The sequence below is a fragment of the Eschrichtius robustus genome, chromosome 20 (assembly GCF_028021215.1).
Source record: "Eschrichtius robustus isolate mEscRob2 chromosome 20, mEscRob2.pri, whole genome shotgun sequence".
NCBI lineage: Eukaryota > Metazoa > Chordata > Mammalia > Artiodactyla > Eschrichtiidae > Eschrichtius > Eschrichtius robustus.
In genome coordinates this window covers 22,780,976-22,799,178 of record NC_090843.1, presented here as the reverse complement: position 1 = coordinate 22,799,178, position 18,203 = coordinate 22,780,976, and the positions used below count along the sequence as shown (strand labels likewise).

Here is an 18,203-nt window from a genome sequence, read left to right as displayed (position 1 = left end):
GTGTGCTCCAGGCCTTCTATTTTGTTCCTCTCTTGACTCTGCTCTAGAAGATTTAAATTTGGGGGAATCTTATTCACTTATTCATTTCAGCCTGTGTCAGCCCATGCTAGACATTGGGGCAACAAAGCTGAGTCAGACATGGTCCCGGCCTCAGGCAGTCTCAGTCTTTTGAAGGAGACTATGGGGGCACACACCGATGGCTGGGGGACATGCAGGTTACCATAGAAGCAGCATACCTCACCCTGTGGCTGACTTTCTCTTTGGGAAGGACCAGCTCAGGGTTCCCTTTTGTTAAATAGGAAAATTTGGGTTTTGACAGATTGGCCTTCTTTGCCCCATCAGATGCCCGATGCCCTCGTACCTCTCAGCCCCTGACCCCTACCCGCACCCACCAGCACCACCTTGCCAGGAACCAGCTCCCGTGCTCCAGGCCCTCCTTTGCCCTCTTTCCTGCTTCCAAATTGTCTTCTGTCCCGCAGAACTCTGTTCACTGCTGATTAGACTGGTTTAGTCTGCGAGTTGAATGTGTTGTGCCCTCCTTGATAAAATGCTTTCTTTATGTTTGGGGGCCTCCTGTATAAAAGCATAATCCAAGGATGTGGCTCTAACGTGGAACTTCGCACACTGCAGGGAGCTGTGGGGAGAAGGAAAGGGGGTATTTGTGGGTTCACATGCTTTGCAGTGCCCCACAGACCACGTACAAGTTAATTGTGCCTCATCCTGCCACCACACAAGTGGCGACTTACTTGGTATTTGCTTTTCAGGACACGTGAATTTTTCTGACGAGGTCACAGCTGGCTTGCGCATCTCAGATGGAGTGGTCCTTTTCATCGATGCTGCTGAGGGCGTAAGTCTGCGTCAGTTCTCTTAGGACCCCTCCTCCCTGTCATGTTTGCCGCACACGATGCCCAGAGCTCTGAGTGAGCTGGGAATTAGAGAACGTGAGAGTCTGTGGGATTAAGCCTCACCTTTGCTCTAAAATTAGGGCAGCAAATGAAAGTCAAAATTAGTTCTCAGTGAGTCCCTCACTCCCTGCCCAGTGAAGCTCAAAATGATAGGACCCATTGTCATTCAGAAACACAAAAATGACAAAGGTAAATAAAAGGGAGGGAGGAGAGTTTTAAATGTTAATGGATTTGCCTAAGGTAAAGAGAGATTGGAGTTAAAAGGCCCAAAGATTAGGTGATTTGGCTAACCTCATTCATGTTGTTATCGGTGAGATAGCCAGCAGAGGGAGCCAGGGTTACCTTTTTAAAAATTGACTTCATCTTGGAGTAATTTCAAACTTACTGAAAAGTTGCAGTAGTACAGAGAACACCCTCATTTGTAATTCTGTCTCTGTACATGTACATATGCACTCACACATATGTGTTTTCCCCTTGAACCATTTGAAAATAAAATATTTCAGAATGTATTTCCTAAGGATAAGGACATTCACTTACATAATCATAATACACTTACCAGAATCTGGGAATTCAACGTTGATACAATATTGTTGTACAGATCTTTTTCTGTAGACCTTAGTCAGTCTCACTAATTGTCCCATTAATGTCCTTTATAGAATTTTTTTTCCTTATCCAGGATGATGCATAACATTTAATTTTCATGTCTCTTTTAATTGGAATTCTTCTTTTACCTTTCTTGGTCTTTTATGACGTTAGCATTTTTGAAGTGTATAGGCCATTTATTTTGTAGACTGTCTCTCAATCAGGGTTTGTCTAATGTCTCCTCATGATTAGGTTCAGGTTATTTGGGGCAGGAATACTATATCAGCACAGTTGTGTTCTTATTAGTCCATCACATCAGAAGGCCCATGATGTAACCTTATCCCATTATTGGTGATGTGAACTTTGATCACTTGGTTAAGGTGGGTGTGCCAGGCTTCTCCAATGTAAAGTTACTGTTTTCCCCCTTGTAATAACTGATTTGTGGGGTGATACCTTGAGTCTACGTATACATGTTATTCCTTATCAAACTTTACCAGTTTTATCATCCATTGGTCATTCCTAGCTTATTGATATAATAGTTGCAAATGGTGATTTTCTAACTCTTATTATTTCTTCTGTATTTATTGGTTGGAATTCTGTTGTAAGGAAGAGATTTCCCTTCTCCATTTGCTTATTTATTATCCGTATGGATACACGGATTTTTATTTTACTCAGTGGGTTATAATCCACTAGTATCTTTATATCTTTTAATATTCTAGTTATCCCAGATTTGGCTAGTGAGAACTCCTTCAGGCTGGCTCCTTTATCCTTTTGACATGCCCCGTCTTTTTTTAGGCACAAAAAGATGTCCTAGAGTCATCTTGTACTTTCCCTGCCCCAATCCTGGAATCAGCCATTTCTCCATGGAGCTTTGGCTCCTTATAGTGAGGACGGATACTTAGAAACAAAGATCAGAGTATGTTCATTGCTGCTGGGACACATTGCTTCTAGGACTTTTCACTGAACACAGATAATATACACCCAAAGGTATCTGTAACTGTTTCTACACATACAAATTAAAAACCATTAACACAGTAGAAGAGAAGAAAAAAATCAATTTATCCTAATACCCACAATTCTATTTCAGCACCACAGCTTCTTCCCAAGCCTTCCTTGGTTCCTTCTCTGGCACTGAGAAACCTGGCTCCCAACATCATCAGTGTATTTATTCATTTCTCAATCCTGCAAGGTCACCTCTTAAAATTCCTGAATCTGCCATTGGGCAAGATACCCTCTGCTTCCCCCCAACAATCTATTTCCTCTTTTCCACATTCTTCATATTTTTAAGTAGTACCTTCTTTGGCTCTGCTCTGGACTGTTCTGCCCTCTTTGCTCTCATCACCACCTTCTGAGCTTTGTGTCTCTCAGGTGATGCTGAACACAGAGCGGCTGATCAAGCACGCCGTGCAGGAGAGGCTGGCAGTCACCGTGTGCATCAACAAGATTGACCGGCTGATCCTGGAGCTGAAGCTGCCCCCCACTGATGCTTATTACAAGCTGCGTCACATTGTAGATGAGGTCAACGGATTAATAAGGTAGAGGAACCCTGGGAGTGGACCTCCTGTCCTCGGCACTCTGGTTTTTATAAATCTTAACCTTGAACACCTCTGGGGGCAACTCTGATTCCTTGGCATGCATTGACGAGCTTGTTGGACACAGCTAGAGGCGCATTCTGTGGCTCTGCAGGGATTGACTCCGCCGCCTTGGCCTCATTAACTCTGCTCCTTAACCAGATGTGCAGCTTGCCACGCATCCTCAATTTAGTACTGCAGTCAGTACCCTGAGCTCTAGAATCAGTCTCGTCTTCACTGAACCAACCATGTAAAGTTGGGCAGAGTCCTTAAGCTCATAGAGCCTCAGTTTCTGCTTCCGTAAGAAGGGAGTAGTAATATTTGCCCAATGAGATGTTACAAGGAATTAAAGACAGCCAATGTAACACACTTAGCACAGTGCTCAGCAGACAGTAGCTGATGGGTGAGTAATGTTAGCTGCTATTATCTTACTAGCACAGACTCAGTAAGAGAAGGAACTGTTTGTTGGCTTTTATTTCTTGTTGAAGCTGCTTTTCAAAAAGATGGATTTGGGGTTTATGAGTGATGGTTGGGAGACCTTAGAATACAGTACCAAGGTGGCTTTGAAGAACGGCTTAAATTAGGTTTTTTTGGCCACACCGCACAGATTGTGGGATCTTAGTTCCCCGACCAGGGATCCAGTCTGGGCCCCCAGCAGTGGAAGCGTGGAGTCCTAACCACTGAACCGCCAGGGAACTCCCTGAATATATTCTTAAAGACAGTTTTATCTGTAGGCTGAAGGATGTACTGGATGACTTTTTGAGGCCCGTTGCAGGGCCTGGGAGGAGGCTGCCCTCCTGAGAGAGCTCCTCTCCAGCTGAGGGTCAGGGACGGTACTCTCGTGGCGGGGACAGGTTAACCTTCAGACACCCCGCCCCGCCATCCCCCAGTTTGTAACACTGGTTCTCAACAGGGGTATCTTCTCCCTGTTACTGGAAGGGCTGAGAATGACTGGAGCCCATATAATGGCCGGAGTCCAAAAGATGAAATGATAAACTTCTCTAAAGGGGGGACGGCTTGGACAGGGCTAAATCCTTATGTACCAGAATAGGAAGTCAAAAAGTCACATCTCAACCACCAAACAAGAAATAGCAACATGGGGCTTCCCTGGTGGCGCAGTGGTTAAGAATCCGCCTGCCAATGCAGGGGACACGGGTTCCAGCCCTGGTCCGGGAAGATCCCACATGCCGCGGAGCAACTAAGCCGGTGCGCCACAACTACTGAGCCTGGGGTCTAGAGCCCGCAAGCCACAACTACTAAGCCCATGTGCCACAATTACTGAAGCCTGCCCCCTAGATAGAGCCTGTACTCCACAACGAAGAGCAGCCCACGCTCGCCACAACTAGAGAAAGCCCGTGCACAGCAATGAAGACCCAATGCAGCCAAAAAAAAAAAAAGAAAGAAATAAAAAGAAATAGCAACATGAACATATTATTTAGAACTATGGAGGTGAATGCTCTAGTAGCACCTTTAAAAGAGTTGAAAGCAATTGCCTCTGGGGACCGTAACTTGGGAGTATGGTAGGGGACTACTCTTTATAAGCCAATACTTTTATTTCTAAATTAAGAAATTCCAGGGACTTCCCTGGTGGTCCAGTGGCTAAGACTCTGCGCTCCCAACGCGGGGGGCCTAGATTTGATCCCTGGTCGGGGAACTAGATCCCACATGCCGCCACTAAGAGTTCGCATGCCGCAGCTAAAAAGATTCTGCACGCTGCAACTAAGACCTGGCGCAGCCAAATATTTTTTAAAAAGAAAAGAAATTGCGTAAAGCAGGGTGTCAGAAAGGCTAGGGTTGTGGATTTGATCCCTGTGTACAGCTGGTTTTCTTATAAATGCTAGTGAACTTGGGGTGCTGTGGCTTCTGCATGGCTTTTAAGACTGAACGTTTTAACATGAATTTGTAAAAGCAAAGCCAAACAAGGCAATGAAGAGTAGGGCAGTGAGAGCAGGGGGCAAAGTTGCTTTTTTTTCATTCATTCATTCATTCATTCATTCATTTACTTACACTGGTGTTTCTCTTTGTGAAATTGAGATTTCTCTAAAATGTTGGATTTCTCTAATCTTATCACATTAGATTAGTTTCCTGTGTTCCAAGGTCTTTGTCTCTGTCCTCCAAGTTTCCCCTTGTCTGGCGCAGTTAACTTCTTCAAGATCACGCAGAATGTTTCCAGCTCTGGGAAATCACTTTGTTACTGGGGGTTAGGGTACAGCTCCATCATGTCACTTTCTTGGACCAGGCTGTTGGCAAAGCTGAGTGTATAACGCAAGCCCGTTCTGAGGGTGAGGGCTGGAAAGAAGCTGTGATATTGAGTCCCTGTGCCCTTCACCCTTGGCATCGCGCCGGCATTGCTGCCCAGCCTGGCTCTGCACTCACGGCTGTCTCTGTTTCAGCATGTATTCCACTGACGAGAACCTAATCCTTTCCCCGCTCCTGGGCAACGTCTGCTTCTCCAGCTCCCAGTACAGCATCTGCTTCACATTGGGATCCTTTGCCAAGATCTATGCTGACACCTTTGGTAAGCTCTGGCTGGCAGTCTGTCTCTCCAGCTTCCCCAGAGTCATGTGTGCCTTTCCTGCTGAATGGTCTAGAAATGGGCTTCATGCCAGAGTCCCCCGTCAGAGGGAGGCATTTTATCAAGTGTTGTCTTCACATCTGGGGCTCTTTTTGGCACCTAGGCTCTTTCCTCGGGCTAACTGCTTTCCAAACAATAAATAGAGGGATAAAGGTGCCTGGGAAGAAATGGGTGAAGAGGGAGCTCAAGTTAGGAATAAGAATCTCTCCTAGAGTGAAACAGATTTTGTCAAGAAGGAATTATCCATGGCTCCAAAGCCATTCAGGCCTCTTTCTAGAACAGAGATGGAATCTCTCTCACCGGTCGTGCTTCTAGTTGTCTTTCCAACTATATCCAGGCACATAGAAGTTTTGTAGGCCCACTTGAGAACTCGAGTTGGATTCGCAGCCCACTGGGACGTCCAGCGGAATGATTTTATAGGCCCCTGGAGCCGCAACACCAGAACCCTGGGACCAGCTCCCCAGCTCTCAAGAGGTTCCCGTGCGCTCCACCTCTGTGCCTCCCCAGTTCCCTCAGATCTAGTAGGAACCATGTCCTGGGTGTCAGTGTGTAGCCTGTGTGTCAAATACTGTACTTCCGCACAGAGGTCTTTGTCACCCCCATTTTTGGAGCTGAGGAGACAGGCTCAGTGAGAGGCCTCACAGCTGGTCAGCGCTGGCACTGGGGCACCAGTGTTCTTTAGTCACTGGTCCTGCCTCACTCTCAAACGTGGAAACGTTTGCTCTGGTGAAAATAATGGACCAATTAAAACTTGGTCTTTTTTAAAATATGTACATATTTACTGCATCCTTATTTAGAAGAGTGGAAAATACAGTAAAATGTGAAGGAAACAAAATTCACCCATAACCTCATTACCATACTACTGCAAACATTCTGATGTAGTTCCTTCTTTCTCAGTTCAGTGTTTTACATAAAAGAGATCGTATTTTATATATATACATATAGTATAATAGCATAAGATAAGTATTCACTTAGCATTAGATCACAATAATTTGCCTATTAAAATTTATTGATAAAAATGATTTTACGTAACTGCCTATTGGTCCGCTGTATAGATGTACTATAACTTATTCGCTTTCTCATCATTAGACATATATTTTGGTTGTTTCCAAATGGCTCTTTTTTAAAAAATGTATAGATGGACAGACAGTAAATGAAATTCACCTGAACAAGGTTCCAGGTTATGTTTCTGAATGTTGTTTGTATCAACATATGAAGCAAAATCCAAGATTGTTTCTGTAATTATAATGTATTGACGGTTCAGTTTCTGACTGAAAATGGCTCTGAGCCTCAGGAGAGATTATTAGTCACCCTTCGAACCCACTGTTAGTTTCCGAAGAAGCCAGCTGTGAGCCCCAGCATCATTATGAAAAGCCACGTATGGACTTCTGGAAAGTCAGCACTGGAAGGAATCAGAGATCACTGCGTCCTTCCCCATCGTTTTACATGTGGGAAAACTGTGCCCAGGGACACAGACCTTATTGATGGGGTTGGAACTAGAATCCACTTTGGTGCTTTTTTAATCACATCATCCTGCCAAAATTGATACCATGTCTTCTTACTAGGAACACAAGGCATGATGAATAATCTCTGACTCCTGGGAACTTCATCCAGTGGGTAGACAGAATCCCACAGTGATGAATGACAGTGTAAGGTGGTGTAGGCTTAGTGCCTGGGGGCTGCCGTAGGCAGGTGGGGCTGAGGGAATTCGGCTCCAAAGGCCTAGGGGAGGCTGCCTGAAGGAGATGGGGCTTTGACGGTGGAGAGTTGGGAGCCAGGAGGTCCAGACTCGCTGGGCTGGGAGAGGAGGCACAGAGGCAGGTGGTGTTGGCCCACGGGCGGCTGTTCAGGAATAGTGGACTGTTCCATCACGGAGAAGAGTTGAAGTAAAACTACTGGGAGGCTGGGTTGGGACCACATTGGGGAGGATTGGAATGCGAGGTTAAGGAATTTAGGCTTTATCCTGTAGGCAGTTAGGAGCTAATAAAGATTGGAGTGGGATGATATGTGCAAAGCTGATGGAAGATAGGCCAGAGAGAGGAAATGATGAGGGAAGGGACACTTATTTAGACATTTTCGCCAATATACAGATACAGGATTGTGATTATTGGCTTGATGTTATCTTTGAGATTGAAAGGGGGCAGGGGGATTGGAGAGGTGTTCACTCATTCTTTGAGTAAGCATGTATTAAACGTCTGTTACGCACTAGGCCTGGTTCTTGTGAGTGCTTGGGCAGCTCAGTCCAGTGATTATAACACAGTGTATGTTAAGTGCAGTAATAGAGGTGTGTAAAAGAAACAGCGGTTCACAGAGGAGAGAGGGTTAAAGTAACTAATAACGTGGGAAAGAAGGGGAAATGTGGTAACTAACCAAGTGGGCAACAAAGAGATTTTGAGCTTGGTTGAAGTGCCAATGATGGCCTCACTGAAAGGGAGCGAAAAGTCTGAGGGAATGTGGCTTTAGGGAAAAGGTGATGAATTTCCTCTATGCCTTCTCAAGAAAGAGATAGCAGTCTGACATCTGGGTTAGAAACATCCACGAGATAGCTGGTGATATCAGGGATCTAACTGAATGTTAGACGAGCTCTGGACTCAGAAGATCTTGAATTTTAAAAGCCACAATTGCTGGCTTCAGTCTGATGAGGATCAGCAGTTGCAGTCAAACTAAAAATATCAATTGGTAAAAGATGACACAACGGTTAGCTTTGGTGTTTTCTCTCCAGAGGGCTGGGTGTGTGCCTTCTAGAGGTTGACGGCTAGTCGGAGCCTCAGCGTGGTGCTGCAGCTGGGAGGTTGCCCACACTGGCAGCGGAGTAGAGCTTCTGTGGGTCAGGAAGGAATGAAGGAACTACTAAGATCCACTGCAGGAAGGGGCAGTAATAGGTGCACACAGAGGATAGCATGTAGGCAGTTGAGCCTGTTGCATCAAAGGAAAGGATATAAACTGTACCCTTGTCCATAGCTCAGTCATAGGCTTCCTGGAGATGGAGCTACCTGAGTGCTCATTTTGGCTTCAGCATCGCCTTGTTGACTTTGGGCCAGTAGTGTCCCTTGTGCCTCAGTATCCTTGTCTGCCTGCCTGGGTAGAAGCAAATGTCTGGACCTTGGAGAGGAAGGTGCAAGAATTCCTCAGCTAGAAACCACTTGTGGCACATGAAACAATTTCGAATAGTACTTTGCTAGGTAGACTATAATTGTATGGCTTTTCTTATAGGTGACATTAACTACCAGGAATTTGCTAAAAGACTCTGGGGTGACATCTACTTCAACCCCAAGACGTAAGTAGAGTGCAGGAAGTGACTCTCTAGAGGCGTGATCCATTTTCCCAGTAAGTGCGGACAGACAGAGAAAGAGTTCCTAAGATTAAAACCTACTTTTTTATTAGACGTGAACTACCATCTTTCCTCCTCTAAGTGAGCTGGCTTCATGAGCTCTAACACGGTGAGAGGCCATTTCCCTTGAAGTCTCCATAGCTCAGCCCAGGCATGCATGAGGGTCATAACCTATGCCGTCTCAGGAGTCAGTGTTTGGAGATGTTATGATCACACACATTCCTTCCCCTCGGCTTGGCCTTGCCCAGATTCAGAAGTTAGGAAATCCACCCTTGGGGTTGGTGACACTGCCATCTCCCTCCTGGGTCTCCCATAACTCTTGATCTCTTCAGGCGAAAGTTCACCAAAAAGGCCCCAACCAGCAGCTCCCAGAGGAGCTTCGTGGAGTTTATCTTGGAGCCCCTCTATAAGATCCTCGCTCAGGTGAGTGTGTCAGGCCACCTGGCTCAGATCTGCCCTTCTAAGCACAGGGTGGAAGAGCTGGTGAACTTGGTCTTCCCCCTGCCCCTGAACCTGATCAGTTTTGTATTACTCAGTATGAGGAAGGTTGGTCACCAGTCTTCTGGATCTAGAACACTACAGTCTTCTAAGTGCTGTTGAGATCGGAGTAAAGGGGGAAGATAGAAAAGAAAAGGCACAGCCTGGAGAAACGTACAAAGATTTTGACTATTCGAAAGAATGTGACACTTGAGAAGTAATAGTTTCAGTTATGGGGATTTAACTTCGATATAATTGTTTCACATGAACGTTCTCTAGTTTTTACTTTTATACACATATGAAAATATATTTAAAATATATATATATATGTTATAGCGTTATTTATACCAGCAGGAAAAGGGGAAAAAACTGGAAATACGTGTTCATCGGTGAGAATCTGATTAAATGAATTACGGTACACCCCATAAAATGAAGTATTTTGCAGCCATTAAATGAATGGCTATATGAGCTTGATTTTAATGACTATTCTGGGCACGTATGTATGTGATGTTTGTCAGATTGAAAAGGATGCATCAGACAGTGGTAATGATGTAGTTAAACATGTAGGATGCTCCAAGCAACTATCCGCCAATGAAAATAATAAGTAAGTAAGTAAGTAAATAAATAAATAAATAAATAAATAAATAAAACAAACAAACATGTGGGATGCTCCAAAGAAAAGAATATAACATTGCATTTGTATGAATCTGTGCTACCTAAAAGGGTAATAATGTTGTACAGGAATTTTCATACATACCTTTCTCCCAAGACAGTTATACTTTATGAGTGTTATGTGTTTATGCAAGTGTTTAATAAGCACTGTGCACAGTGAACACACACACATACACAAAATGTGTGTGGCCATTCCAACTGACAAAATAGTAAAACATAGCAACAAAACAAAGTACCACGATTAAAATTTATTAGTGCTGGAAAATACTTCGTATCTTGTGTGAGACTAAGGATTAAAGAAGAAATTTATAGAGTCCGTCTCTGTAGAGACCTTGAGTCTGCTGAGGATGATTTAGCTTGGCCCCATCCTGACAGCCGATGGACTGCTAGGTGACCTTTTTTGGTTCCTTCCAGTGCAGTGATCCTCTAAATCTGAGAAGTCTCTAAATAGGGAAGGAAGGGTAAGGGATTTCCTGAGTGAGATGAGATGCTGCTTTTCGAACACCAGGGGGCAGCACTGACAGCAGTCCGTCTGAGAGGGCCAGGTTTATTGGCTGGTGTGGGCATTTAACTGAGCTTGCTACACCCACTGTTGGTTTGAAGTGTAAGTACCAAAGATTTCCCTGAAACCAAATTGATATCCTTGCCAAGAGCTCTCCCTGTGGAAGAGAACCCAGTGCAGTGACCCTTCCTATTGCCCTTTGGCCCCCCTTGTCCTCTGTACCACCACACTGGGGCTATGATTCGAGCTGACATGGTGTCTGTTACTGTCACAGGTCGTGGGTGATGTGGACACCAGCCTCCCGAGGACCCTGGATGAGCTTGGCATCCACCTGACCAAGGAGGAGCTGAAGCTGAACATCCGCCCCCTGCTCAGGCTGGTCTGCAAAAAATTCTTTGGGGAGTTCACAGGTAAGGAGCTCATCGTCATCACCATTTCCTCCGCATGTATCATGGGGACCTTTCCCTTACCCCACAGTGGTGTTTGGAGATCTGAGGCTCTTTTAAGTAAACTGCAGGTCAGGATGCAGGGCACCTGGGTTTTTTCCTAGCTGCTTTGCTTAGAAGATGGTACCAAGAATTCTATCTTGGGAAAACAAAAGCAATTAAATTTCCCTACGAGGAGGAGCATGCAAGTAAAGGGGATGGGGAAGCAGATTCTGAGGTTCTGGTGTTTTTGCCAGAGGGCAGTCAGGAAGGTGGACTCGTGGGCGTGGTAAAATAGTGGGAAAAGCCCCAGGCTGGGACTTGGGAGATGGGTCATAGACTCCAATCTCTCTTTCCCCCAAGCTCCTCTTTCTCGTATTTTAGTCACGCAGAAGGCAGGTGCTATAGTAAAACAAGCCCCAGACTGGCTGGGAAAAGACCTGAGTCTTAATCCTCCTCTGGCCCTGTCCCATGGGGTGATCCCGGGCCAGCCACTCAATCCTTCTGTCACTCTAATCTCTCATCTGTAAAATAAGGGAGGTGGAAAATGTGATGGCTGAGGGCCCTCTCAGCAATCTCTTGATTCCAAGTCTGATAGGAATTAGGTATCTGAATCCCTAAAGCGAATAATTTTAATGGTTCATTCTGGGCTGGTCATCAATCTGACGTAGGAGATCCCAACTAAAAGCAGACATGCTAGGCACCCCAAGGTGCCAATGGAGGCTCTCTCTTGTATGGCTTATTGGCTGTTAGAAAAACAGAATAACTTATTGAACAGAAACGTATGAAGTGTTTCCCAAAGGGAAGAGTCAATTCGGAGATGGTTCTAAGTAGATCTAGAAAGAAGAGATGGGGTACTTATTTAGTTTTGTGTAAGTGCTCAGTAAGTGCTTATATTCAGTAAAAGGTCATGGACTGATATAGATACATTAAAGTTTTTGTCAGCTGAGTTCCAAGGAACCACTTAGACCTGCTTCTTGCTCTTCCCTGGCATCAGTGTGATTCCAAATCTTTTAGCAGCATATGCCCAGGCAACAGGGTATCACTTCTGCCTAGAATCATAGGACCATAGCTTTTCGAGCTGAAAAGCAGTCCCCTCACTGTTAGTTTTCTGGCCATCATGAGTGGATCAGAGCTCCCCACTCCCTTCCCCCATGAGAGCGTATAGTAGTGGCTTTCTCTTCTCCCTCCGCAGGCTTTGTGGACATGTGTGTGCAGCATATCCCCTCTCCAAAGGCGGGCGCCAAGCCCAAGATCGAGCACACCTACACCGGAGGTGTGGATTCCGACCTCGGCGAGGCCATGAGCGACTGTGACCCTGATGTAAGGGAACGTGGCCCCCCGGTTCTCTGATTTCCGTCCCCTACTGTATGGGGAATACTGTTTTCCAGTCACAGGAGTAATGCCTTCTTTTCCGTCCTTACATGGCCCCAATGGGCGTAGTCAGAATGACCTGAATTCAAAGCCCGACGTTACCACTACCGCTGGTGTGATCTTGAGAACATGGTTTAGGCTTTCTGAGTCTAAGGGTCTTGGTCTATAAAGTGATGATAATAATTTGTATGTGGTAGTTATGAGAAGTAAGTAAGATTAAGCAAGTGTCACGGTTGTGTTTAGCATGGTGCCTGACAGGTAGTAAAGATTCAACGAATGATAACTAATCTTGTCAGTCCTGGCTTTTAATTTTTTATTATTATTATTAATTTATTTATTTATTTTTGGCTGTGTTGGGTCTTCGTTTCTATGCGAGGGCTTTCTCTAGTTGCGGCGAGCGGGGGCCACTCTTCATCGCGGTGCGCGGGCCTCTCACTGTCACGGCCTCTCTTGTTGCGGCGCACAGGCTCCAGACGCGCAGGCTCAGTAGTTGTGGCTCACGGGCCTAGTTGCTCCGCGGCATGTGGGATCTTCCCGGACCAGGGCGCGAACCCGTGTCCCCTGCATTGGCAGGCAGATTCTCAACCAGTGCGTCACCAGGGAAGCCCCCTTAATTTTTGATTGATCGATTGATTGCCGCACAGCACGCGGGATCTTAGTTCCCTGACCAGGGATCGAACCCGTGCCCCCTGAAGTGGAAGTGCAGAGTCTTAACCACTGGACTGCCAGGAAAGTCCCAGTCCTGGCTTTAAAAAAAATCTGTCCCCGTCATTCCTTAGGCAATCTAGTTTCTTGGCATAAACGTTACAGCCAGTCGAGAATTGTGAGTTACTTCTTTGGAGGAAATTTGGGGCAAGTTAGTCTTATAATCTTGCAAGTTAAAAGTGCCATTCTACCATCCTAAACCTGCTTCTCTTTCCCAGTGCCCTCATCCCCCCCCCAAGAAAAAGGAAGATTTTTTTTGCTATGCCTGTGACATCTATTAACTAAGCAGGGGGTGGGCCTTGGTTGGAATTTTCCCAGGAGATTGCCACATCTTCTTCTCGGTCTGGGCTGCCTTCTCGTGGAGCTCATGTCATTGGTAACAAGGAAGGTGGAGACGGTGGTGCTTACCCAGAGAGTCTGTGTGGTTGAGGCTACACTCTGTCCCCACCTCCAGGGTCCCCTGATGTGCCATACTACCAAGATGTACAGCACAGATGATGGAGTTCAGTTTCATGCCTTTGGCCGAGTGCTAAGTGGCACCATCCACGCTGGGCAGCCTGTGAAGGTACTGGGGGAGAACTACACCCTGGAGGATGAGGAAGACTCCCAGATATGCACCGTGGGCCGCCTTTGGATCTCCGTGGCCAGGTACTGCCAACCAGAGCCCCTAGGGGCATGCCTGGGCCTCTGCACTGGAACTGCCCCAGCGAGCTGAAAGGGGTGGTCCTCCTTGGAAACACAGTAGCTGCCTGGCTCCCTGTGATGGGGGTAAGATGAAGTCCACTCCTTCAGCAGATCTGTTGACTTCTGGTTCTTACTATCCAAGGTTGCTAGGGTCACAAGGCAGCTACTGTTGGGATAATGCCAAGAGCCCTGCCTTTGCCTTTTGAATGGTTTGTATAAACTCTTGTAGCAGGATTTCCATGTTCACTCATCTTAATCTTCTCTTCCTCTTCTGTGTTCTTTAAATCGTAACCTTTATGTTTCTTCCCAAGAGAAATTATTTCCCGAACTCCACTGACTATTTTTTGGCTAAGATAAAGACTTTGCTGGATCCCTTGTAGCACCCCAGTCTGCAGAATTAAACTTCGCTTGGGTCTCTGGGCTGCTCGTCAGTTCATCAGTTTGGCGTTTTAGCTAGAAAGCCGGACCGAGGCTGACCTGTTCCTAGGGTGGCTGCTGCACCTTGCCAACAGCCCCTTTTCCCTCCAAATTCACCCCCATTCTCTAGAAGCAGAAGAAAATTAAAGAGCTGGGAGAGTTGCAGTATCTTCTGTGGTGCTTTTGGCATCTCCTTACATTCTAGCCCTTGGGCAGTGGTTTGCTTACTACCAACATCTAACTGGAATTAGATTTGCCTGTTTTGTCCTCATGTTATACCTTGCATTTTTCTTCCATGGCATGCGGCAGTTTGTCACCACATATATGTGTGGCTATATGATTGACTGTTCGTTGCACCCCTCCCCTGCTAGAATGTATCTGTCTTGCTCACCCTGCTCCTGGCTCGGTGCCTGGCACAGAGCAGGTGCTCAGTAAACTTTTGTGGAATGAATACTCTGCCCACGTTCCATTGCTGCTTATTGGATGCTGCTCCAGGTACCACATTGAAGTGAACCGTGTTCCTGCTGGCAACTGGGTTCTGATTGAAGGTGTCGATCAACCAATTGTGAAGACCGCGACCATAACTGAACCCCGAGGCAACGAGGAGGTAGGAGTTTTGGAAGAGGCAACTAGATTGGCTTAAGTTAGAGGGTCACAAGGAGCCGCAGCACACGTGAGCAACAGGCAGCAGAACGCGCAGGGGATGAACCCGGAGTCACTGCTGCTTCCTGCTGCCAGGCCTCAGCATGGGCTCAGCCTTCTAGATCTGCCCCTGCTGGATTCTCCTTGTACTGAATGCTAGGAATTAGAAGGGATCCTTTTATTCTTTCCCTCCTCTTTTTGTTCTGCCGACGTATGTGGGAATAAATGGCCCTTCAGCTTGCCTCCGAGCAGCGCCCTGGCTCCAGGTGGGGGGGGGGATAGTCCGCTCCCCAGCAGGTCATCAGCTTCTCCCTGACCTCTGCACTGTCTGTGCCTGCTCAGGCCAGTTGTCCTCACTGCTCTGCATTTTGGGTCTCAGGCTCAGATTTTCCGGCCCTTGAAGTTCAACACCACATCTGTTATCAAGATTGCTGTGGAGCCAGTCAACCCCTCTGAGCTGCCCAAGATGCTGGACGGCCTCCGCAAGGTCAACAAGAGCTATCCGTCCCTCACCACCAAGGTAGGCCCGAGGCCGCGGTCGCTGCCGAGCCCTGTGTGCCCAGGCTGAGGGGTCTTTGCTTGTGTCGCGCGCTGCCTCCTGTCCACCGGGTGGCTCTGATCTGCTGCTTCTGGCAGCCTACGTCAGGGACTGGTCCCTGTCTGTTAATTGTCATTTGAAGGCAGTACAAGACCCCTGTTTGTGTGTATGGGCCTGTATGCACGTGTGTATGCGTCTTACACAAGCATCTTTAGATAGGAAAGGTGATTCCTGGAAAGTACACTTTGAATTGATTTTCCAGAAAACACACAGGGAAAAGTGAGTCACTCTGAGCCTGCCAGCATAGCTTTCTGAGGAGTTGGCCAGGGCTACAGGGTCAGCTTGTATCCACGGGCAGAGCAGGGTTTTCCCTAAATGGCTAAGATGTTAATTCAGTCCGTGACCTCACACCCAGTAGCACTGTGCTCAGCGGTCCAGGTGTCTTGAGGACTGACTCATAGGTCACTGCTCCCCGCTGATCCTTCCTGAAGAGGCTGGAACCAACACTGGCCAGTGGCCTTTCTGATAGTGGGCTTGGGCACCTTCTCCTGGGTTCTAGCCTTCATGCTGTCTCTGTCTGCTATTGCTGCCACAAGAGAGTCCAGGCTGTGACCACCAGGGTCGTTGTGTTTCAGGTGGAAGAATCTGGCGAGCACGTGATCCTGGGTACTGGGGAGCTCTACCTGGACTGTGTGATGCACGATTTGCGGAAGATGTACTCGGAGATAGACATCAAGGTGAAGCAGCCGCTCCTTTCTTTGGCTCCTGCTTGGCCAGGAGCTTGGCTCACAGCTCCAGGCTGATTTTACAAGCAGCCAAACCCTTGAGTCCCCAGGAAGGTCCAAGGGGAGAAGGGTGCGCCAGGGAAGGAGATCTGTGTGGGAAAAGCGTGACCTGTTGCTCCCTGTGTGGGAAGGGTTGGAAATCCAGTTTGCCTCCTGCGGTGGGGGTTATTCTCAGTGTCAAACGTTCAGAGCCAAGGCTCCCAAGCCAAAGTTATTCTTGATCTTTTGTTAAGAAAATGGTTGCACAGCTAAGCCATCTGTGGCGATTAGGGCTCAGAGTGGATGGTTCCGAGGAGAGCGTGGGGACTGGCTCTTCTGGACTCGTGGTGAGATCTTAATGTAGCCCCTCAGTTAAACTGCCCGTCGCACAGCCTTGGTCTCAGTGGACACACACATCTTCTCCAGGGCCATGGGTGGTGGTCGTGGGAGTGAGTGCCCTCAAATGCCCCTCTTAGCCCAGGGCTGGTGCTGTAGAAGACGCTGCGTTTTTCCGCGAGTAGGCCATGTGGGGGCTTCTGGGCGGAGCTGTGCTGCCCGGAGGTCGTGGGTTGAGGATGGAACGGGCGCTCGCCAGTCAGTGTGTCAAGGCAGAGCTCTGACAGGCCCACGGTGTTTAGTGAATGCTAGTGGGACGGCTGTATGGATATTGAAAGATACCCTGGGAGACTATAATTTAGGCCCTAAACTGATCTCCACTTACTCTTGGCTCAGGAACATAAATTGTGCACTACACTAAGTTTTCCAGGCTTCTTAGTTTAGGTACAGACTTTTAGCCTGAGCCTGCTATGGTACTTGTCGCTAACGCTGATTAAGACAGGGGTTCTCGCAGAGGTAGCATCAAGGGAACCTTGGAATCCCCTTTGGCAGAAGGTCGTCCTCCCAACAGTTAGACCTTGCCTAACAGTTTATTTTGTTTCTCAGGTGGCTGACCCCGTTGTCACGTTTTGTGAGACGGTCGTGGAAACATCCTCCCTCAAGTGCTTTGCTGAAACTCCCAATAAGAAGTAAGCTGGGGGTCATAGTGACCCTGGGACTCACAGGGGTCGCTTTCCCCTGCCCCCACCTCTACCCTAATCACAAATAGAGGCCCCTAAGTCTTGGGATGAGGGTGCTTAGGATACTTGAGTTTTACCCCAGCCCTCTCATTATGCCTTTGGACACAATGCTGTGGAATTCTTTGCCTTAGTTACTCCCAGTGGTTTCATAATTGCCACTTTTTCTCTCTGTATAATATGACCATCTTAAAATTTTCCCTAGCAGCAACTCTACTGTTCCACTGTTTAATAACTAATACTGTTTAAAGCTTTTTAAAACAATGCCCCAAATTTTACCTTTTTAAAGAGTGATAGATTCAAATGAAAGAAGATGAGCCCTTTTTGCTCTACTCTGCTCCTGTGGCTTTCACTGATGTCGCTGCCTTAGCTCTTTCCTTTGTCACCCTTTCTTAGGAACAACCCTTCTGACCCTGCTCAGAACCCATTTCCTTTCTGACTAGAGGGTCAGCCTGCTGACCCTCCTCATTACCCATTTGCTTTCTGACTAGGAACAAGATCACCATGATTGCTGAGCCTCTTGAGAAGGGCCTCGCTGAGGACATAGAGAACGAGGTGGTCCAGATCACATGGAACAGGTGAGAACGTGGCTCTGATTCCAGGGCCGAACAGCTTACCTGATGAGTCTCTAGCACGACACATCCCTCACTCTAGGAATTGATTTTGTCTCCCCCTTCTCGCTATGGTCCTGGCACAGTGTAGGTAGGCTGAGGCGACTGTTACCCAGAAAAGCAGGATCTGTGGCCTCAGGAACGGGCAATCACAGAACTGTCTGATGTGACCATTTTCTCCTCCTCCCCCAGGAAGAAGCTGGGAGAGTTCTTCCAGACCAAGTACGACTGGGATCTGCTGGCTGCCCGTTCCATCTGGGCTTTTGGCCCTGATGCCACCGGCCCCAACATCCTGGTGGATGATACCCTGCCCTCTGAGGTACAGAAGAACTAATGGAAGCCATGTGGCCTTCTC

General features: G+C 47.2%; 1 protein-coding gene across 1 annotated transcript in view; it reads left to right on the top strand.

The window, feature by feature from the left end:
- EFTUD2 (elongation factor Tu GTP binding domain containing 2) overlaps positions 1–18,203 on the top strand; it is a 35,171-nt gene that overhangs the window by 14,024 nt on the left and 2,944 nt on the right. The window contains exons 9-22 of the mRNA XM_068529582.1: positions 765–847; positions 2,856–3,022; positions 5,452–5,576; positions 8,847–8,910; positions 9,297–9,387; positions 10,890–11,025; positions 12,236–12,363; positions 13,574–13,767; positions 14,716–14,827; positions 15,242–15,382; positions 16,036–16,137; positions 17,107–17,189; positions 17,729–17,815; positions 18,041–18,167. Coding sequence (XP_068385683.1) covers positions 765–847; positions 2,856–3,022; positions 5,452–5,576; positions 8,847–8,910; positions 9,297–9,387; positions 10,890–11,025; positions 12,236–12,363; positions 13,574–13,767; positions 14,716–14,827; positions 15,242–15,382; positions 16,036–16,137; positions 17,107–17,189; positions 17,729–17,815; positions 18,041–18,167 — 1,640 coding nt within the window. The remainder of the gene's footprint in view (positions 1–764; positions 848–2,855; positions 3,023–5,451; positions 5,577–8,846; positions 8,911–9,296; positions 9,388–10,889; positions 11,026–12,235; positions 12,364–13,573; positions 13,768–14,715; positions 14,828–15,241; positions 15,383–16,035; positions 16,138–17,106; positions 17,190–17,728; positions 17,816–18,040; positions 18,168–18,203) is intronic.